This window comes from Nannospalax galili, unplaced genomic scaffold (assembly GCF_000622305.1).
Source record: "Nannospalax galili isolate Female #2095 unplaced genomic scaffold, S.galili_v1.0 scaffold208, whole genome shotgun sequence".
Lineage (NCBI taxonomy): Eukaryota > Metazoa > Chordata > Mammalia > Rodentia > Spalacidae > Nannospalax > Nannospalax galili.
Genome location: NW_008357998.1, coordinates 645,783 through 652,914, shown reverse-complemented (window position 1 = coordinate 652,914; position 7,132 = coordinate 645,783). Strand labels below are relative to the sequence as shown.

The 7,132-nt window shown below is 43.1% G+C and overlaps 1 protein-coding gene across 1 annotated transcript in view; it reads right to left on the bottom strand.

Moving 5' to 3' along the window:
• Nucleotides 1–7,132, bottom strand: part of Eps8 (epidermal growth factor receptor pathway substrate 8) — a gene marked incomplete in the record, with an annotated part of 199,901 nt that overhangs the window by 30,523 nt on the left and 162,246 nt on the right. The window contains 1 exon segment of the mRNA XM_029557658.1: nucleotides 2,654–2,787. Coding sequence (XP_029413518.1) covers nucleotides 2,654–2,787 — 134 coding nt within the window.

The window sequence follows — 7,132 nt, the reverse complement described above, 5'->3', positions numbered from 1 at the left end:
GAGAGAGAGAGAGAGAGAGAGAGAGAGAGAGAGAGAGAGAGAGAGCCTACAAAGTATGATTTGTGTTCCCTAATGTCCTTCAGTGAGGATCCATCCACTGCAAGAGTCCCATCCCTGTAAGACACTGTCTTCCCTCCTCCCGGCGGCAATCAATTGCCAAAAGTTCCTTAGGTTGGATTGGGATTTTTTTACCCAGTTCTCCATGTCTATGCTGGAATTTGGTCTGTTCTAAGCCTTCCTTTCAATTTTGGGAGGTGACACATTGATACAAAGATACAACTAAGTGAATAAATCAAAGACACAGTCTCCTGATCCACTGTAAAGATCATAGATTAAGGTAAGCTTTTAAAGACATGTGGCCAAAAATCAATGGAAGAGGCAATCCCATAATACCAATCCATACCTTACAGATTCAGGTGATGTCAAGGCAGGTAAAAACTGAAACGACGGACACATTCATTCAGTCATCCAATCAATCAAGTTTGTACCTTATTGATGGCCGAGTGAGTATAATGTGCTAAGGAAAACTTTGATGTGTGTGTCCGTGTGTCCGTGTGCCTGCATGCCTGTGGGGGGTACCATGTACACATGTGTACACACTCGTGTGGAGGCCCAAAGTTGATGTTGAGTGCCTTCCTCAATCTCTCCATTTTGTGTAATGAGGGATGCTCTCTTGCTGAACCTGGAACTCACCAATTTCACCTAGTTTAGCTAGCCAGTTTGCTCTGGGACTCCTGCCTCTGTCTCCTAAGCGCTGAGATTAAAGGCTGCAACCATACCTGAGCAACTCTTATGTGGGTTCTGGAGATCCAAACTCTGGTCCTTACACACACATGGCATGTGATGTGTCCACTGAGCCAACACCTCAGCCACTAGTCCTTGTTTTATTTTATTTATAAGTTGGTATTTTACATTATTCATTGCTGACTTTTCTTTGAACTCAATTTAATATGCTGCTAGTTCCCTCAGAATAACACCTGTACAATTTCCATGACTAATACATAAGCCTTCTCTCTGTCATCCCTAACAAAGACCTTTTTTTTTTTTGAGACAGTGTATCATGCATCCTAGGCCGGACTGGCACTAGCTGAAGTGCCCTTGAACTTCTGACCCTCTTGCTATCACCTCTCAAGTGTTTGAATTACAGACACGTGCCATTGCGCTTGGTTTTATTTGGTACTGAGGACTGAACCCAGGGCCACAGGCATGCTAGACAAGCCCTGAACCAGTAAGCTACATCCACAGCCTTCAGATTTCCAGAGCTGGAAAGCTCTCCGAACTTGAGTATCCATGCAGCAATGAGAGTAAGAAGCCCTTACAGAGAGAGGGGCTTGGGGGTAGGGATTACTGAGCTCTCCGCCCCACTTCATCTGAATGAGCATCCCTCTACATCCCCAACAGCAACATTTCACTATTTCCTTCGCTTTTGGTTTAGGCTAATTTCTTGTAAACCTCACCTGCCGGGAAACAAGTTTTTAGAAAGGGAATCTACTCCAATTCCTTTATTTCCTCTCCATATTTGAATATATTCAATTACATTCATTTATTTAATTTGTGTGTGTGTCGTGCGTGCCTGTATGTGTTACATGTACCTTGTGCATGTAGGTGTCCACAGAGGCCAGAAAAAGGGCATCATACACTCTAGAATTGGAGTTATAGACCGTTGTGAGCCACCAGATATGGGCGCTGGGAACCGAACCCAGGTCCTCTGCAAGAACAGCAAGGTGCTCTTAATTGCTGAGCCACCTCTCCAGTCATGATTATTTTACATTTTAAGGGATCGAGACATAAGAAAGTAAGTGAAATGCAAAACTGAAGTATAGGTGAGATACAAGGAAATGGCAAAGCCTGGCCTCTATTTCAATATAGTACAACACACACACACACACACACACACGCATATACACACACGCACACAATCACACATCTGCAATCACACACACGCATGTGTGCACACACATATACACACATGCACACACACATATACACACAGGCATACAAAGAGACAAAGCTAGAGACAGGGGCTCACAGTATACCTCAGGCTAACCTGGGACATACTATGTAGCTAAACTTAGCCTTGACCTCACATCCTACCACCTTAGCCCCCTGAGCCCTGGGATTACAGGTGTGTTCCATACCTGGCTCATTCTGAATATTCTTTCTGCCAGAAGATGGCTTGTTTTGTTGTGTTTGTTCTTTGGCTGATGCAGAGAAAGATTATGAGTTATGGAGCCGGAAAGCTCTCCAAACTTGGGTATCCATGCAGGAAGCACTTTACCCACCGAGCCATCTCCCCATCCTTGAAAAGCTGAGACCAAATGGTTCAGAGACCATTTGATAGAAAACAATCCCATAATTAGAAAAGGTTCAAGTTAATTCTTTCCTCTTCATGCACAAGTCACTGTCAGAAGAATGTTTTAAAATTCCTAAAGTTACCTGAGGGATTTGCACTAAGTGAGAATTACAAACTGGGGGTTCTGGCTTTCTTCAGTTCATCAAAGCCAGTTCTATAAGGAAATGCTGAGGCCTTATCTAATTATAAAAGATGAAGCATCTCAAAACATGGCAAATAAATCAGGCACTGTCACCCCTATTTAGCCACAGTCACCAACAGCTACCTGCTGTTCTCTATCTGGCACCCACTGAATGTTACCTATCTACGTAGCGATTAGGAGTTGGCTTGTAGGCGACTGCGGCCTCCCCTTGGTCCAGATGTGGCCCTCTCGGGTACATGTTGTTATTGAATGCATACCCATCTGCTGGAGGGTATTCCGACACACTGGAATGCTGAAAGACAGAGCAGGCTTAATTAAAGAACAGCAGTTACATCAGAGAATCACCAAACAGCTCAAATCAGTCAACAAGACCCCTGTGCTAAGCTATGACTGGTTTCCATTGTCAGGAGACAGCACTATGAAATAGGAGTGATTGATTTTGTCTAGAAACTACTTAGAAAAAAGAAAATCATTTACATGCAAAGTAAATCTTAATTCTGAAAATACCAGATGTGAAAGTACGAAGTTGTTTTCTGAGGGATTTCAGTAATAGATGATTTTGATATTAGACAGACTTCAACATTATAAATGATAAAATTGGGGGTGGGGTCTTTTAACACCTTTACCGCTCCAGCAAAGTAAATATTGCCAAATGAAAATCCTCAGCATTCTGTGCAATGGAACTACATTACTCAATTTTTTTCACTTTTGTTTTATGTATGTATCTTTTTTGAGACAAAGTCTCCCTGTAGCTCCAGCTATCCTGGAACTCACTGTGTAGACCAGGCTGGCCTCGAACTCACAGAGATCTACCTGCCTCTGCCTCCCAAGTGCTGGGACTAAAGGCATGTGCCACCATGCCCAGCTCTTTTTACTCATTTTTAAAAAGCACCCAAGACACTATGGGGGGCAGGGTTCTTTTGAGACAGCTGGCCTGGAACTTGCTATGTAGACTAGGTTGGCCTAGATCTCACAGAGATGTGCCTGCTTCTGCTTCCCAAGTGGTAAGATAACAGCTGTGTACCACCATGCCCCAGCAAAAACAACATTTTAAAATTCTGTCACAAATAACAAGACTGTCATCAAAATGACTATTAAAGACACAAAAAAAAGCCCACAAAAATATTAATTTTGGCAATCGAGAGTTCAGGGTAAGATAATTCTTGAGTCTTTTCTTCAGTCAACACAATACAGACAGAAATCTACTGGGTGCCACCAAGGGAGAGCTGAGGTCTGTGGGACCCTTTGAGTAGTGTGGTTTTAAATCCATGGGGTCACGTACACAGACTGGAAGGAAAACAAACCAAAATGTCCCCTTCCAACTTCACACGGTTTCCTTACGTAAAAGGAAGTCTGGGAGAAGCCTGCTTGATGATGAAGTATTTGAATTCCCTGGAGTTTCAATTGTTTATGAGGCAAAATGTCTGAAACTGGGCAGACTTCAGGAAAGAACTGCCTGGATGGTTACAACAGTCAATTCTAATGAGAAGGTTGGAGGGGTTAAGGCTGAGGTACTCTACAGGTAGTATCGCCAATGGACCAGTGTGAATGTCAAAAAACCCAACTGGGGGCTGGGGAGATGGCTCAGCAGTTAAGAGCAGTGGCTACTCTTACAGAGGACCTAGTTCTGGTTCCCAGTAGCTACCACATGGTAGCTAATAACCATCCATAACTCCAGTTCCAGGAGATCCAACACCCTCTTCTGACCTCTGTGGGTACTGCATGCATACAGTGCACTTACATACATGTAGGCAATACCCTCATACACATAAAATAAAAATAAATAAATCCAAAAAAAAATTTAAAGACTCAACTACGTTATTCACTTGGAATATTTATCAGGCAATAGCTCTTCACACACAAACAGATGTTTCTCAGTCATTTAAACACCTGGGCCCAATCAATTTGATTTATCATTTCCCTGGGAGACAGCAGAGGCAGTAGATTCAACTAAATAATTTCTTTTTTAAATGAAAGACTCTTATGAAATGGAGCCAGCAATGACTAGAGCTGTTCCAGCTTTTGCCTAGTCCTCAGACAGAGGAGTTCCTCACTGGTGTGAAATCATGGGGTCTGAAGAACAAACGGGCGTGCCAAAAGGGAGGGGGGCAATGCTAGGGATGACTAAGGGATGATTGCACAGCTTGGCTGGGTGGCTCTGGGGTCACAGGAAGTAGGGCAGCTGACACTGCCCACACTCATCACTCCAAGTCATCTAAGTCTTTCAGTTCCAAAGAAAATCACCAGATCCAGAATTGCCCAAGACTTGATGCAATCAATGGGTTTGTTATAGGAGCAATAAAATATAATAAAGTCTCTCTTATAGTCATGGTTACAATTCTTAGGCACTTAAATCACCATCATTTGCCCCTTTCCCCCCACAAAATTTCAAGGTAGAAGACAACTTTTAATTCACCTTTTAAGCCTCAGAATGACCACTTAAGTCATAAAATGGAAAATATTCTACAACAGGAAAATGACAGTTCATGACAAGGAGGGATGCTCAATAATTCGTCTTTTACAATTACTATTTGGTAGGAGCAACAGACTCAGGATAGAACACACACACACACTACTTTCTCTTTAAATACAGAAACCGAAAAAGGACTTGCAAAAGTGTGAATTTCTTTTATAAAGTGGGCATATTTTCCTGTTTAAGTTAAAAACGCTATAAGCTTGACATTTTTGTGACTGGAAAATAGCTGTCACCATAGCAACAGCAAGTGTATTATAATTTCATGTATGATTACATATTTTCCCTCTCTTACAGTTACTCTCTAAATGGAAAGAAAATTCATAGTCATGAGGTCTGGGCTATAAAATCCAGACAGAGATATGTGCTGGTCAGACAGTTCTCAGAGTGTGAGGTCATTGTAGCCGTTAGAAGAAAGGGCAGGGCTGGTCTACTATCCCTTTAGAGGCATTCAGGGTAAAAACAATTATACTAGGAGAAAGATTCTTCAAAGCAGTATGTTAGCTTTACTTTTAAAAATTCAGGACGGTACTAAATTTCCTTTTAAAACAATTTTGTGTTTTATATGTGCATATGTGTTTGAGTATGCATGTATGCACACGTGTGTGGTGTCCAGAGGTCAAAATGATGCCTTCATTATTGTTCTCCACTGGTTATTTGATTTTTATTTTTCAAGACAGGGTCTCCCTGTAACCCCAGCTGGCCTGAAACTCTCCATGTAGACCAGGCTGGCTGGCTTCAATCTCACAGAGATCCGCCTGCCTCTGCCTCCCAAGCACTGGGGTTAAAGTTGTGTGCCATCACACCCAGCTTCTCCTAAGGAATTTTAAAAAGAGAGTGACTCAGACTTTAGGATCTGTCATCCACTGTTTTATTCCACACTAGACCTCACAGAAGTCATTCATCTGACTGCTCTGCATCTGATCAGACTCATTTGTATCTGACACAGCTTTAAACACTGTTCAATTTTCTTTTCTAATAGGACTCCAAAAGCCATAGGAAAATCATTTGGAAAGAATGTGATAAGTCAATATATTCAATTCCATTCCCTTGACTTGCTTCCCAACAAATTACACTCTAAAGCTTAATAAATACTTTAAAGACACAATAGATCTCCTGCAGATATAAGAGTGATGTGAACCTTTATCTGAAGGCTGGATTCCACAAAATCTTTGCTTTTCTAGCGAGGGGGAACTTCAGAGGATTAGAAGAGGAGGAAAAGGAAGACAGGACAGAGGAGGGACAGGAGGAGGGAAAAAAAGGAGGGAAAGAGGAGGGGGAGAGGGAGGGGAGGAGGGTGAAGAGGAGGAGGAAGAGGAGGAGGAGGGGAAGGAAAAAGAGGAGGGAGAAGAGGAAGAGGAGGAGGAGGGTGAAGGGGAGGAGGAAGAGGAGGAGGAGGGAGAAGAGCAGGAGGATGCAGAGGAGGAGGAGGACGAAGGCTAAGATGGAGGACGGAGGATGGAGGAGGAGGTGGGGGGATATAGACAGCACTCAAACTCTGGTGTCTGATAGCTGATCTCTGTTCTCCACATGCATGTGTACCCACACTCACACATATACCCATGGACACATGGATACACATACACACACATACAAGGTAAACTCTGGATGTATACGCATAGAGAGGAAGGGCACTGAGAAGAGACGCAGGAAGAGGCTGGTCATCCAGAAGACTCAGAGAGAGGCCCAGAGTCGATCCCTTCCTCTCAGCCCACAGGGCTGCCCTGTAACACCAGCCTCAGACTTCAGCCCCCAGAGCTGACAACACGTGTGGGTACTTTGCTGCAACCTCCCTAAGAACTAGTACAGCTTCAATTTGGGTATAGTCTTCTTTGCTGAGGCTAAAGCCTTAATTTATAATGTGATCCTTTTTTTTTTTCAACCAAGGCAAATAGTCCACTGAGACCAGAAAGTGAAGTTTGCTCAGCTGGGGGAATTCCTCACCAGTACAAGTTCATCTTTTAAAATCACCACTGACTGGTAAGTCACTGTGAGGACAGGCTGATGGGTAGTGTCTCACCTGGATTAGCGAGGCGGCTACTCGTGGGTCCCAAAATCTGATAAGGATCTACGGCAGAGAGAAAAGAAGTAAATTTCGGAGATAATGGCTGGGAAATAAATTTCACACGATGAAATTCGGGTTGACAGACTTGTGCTTACATGG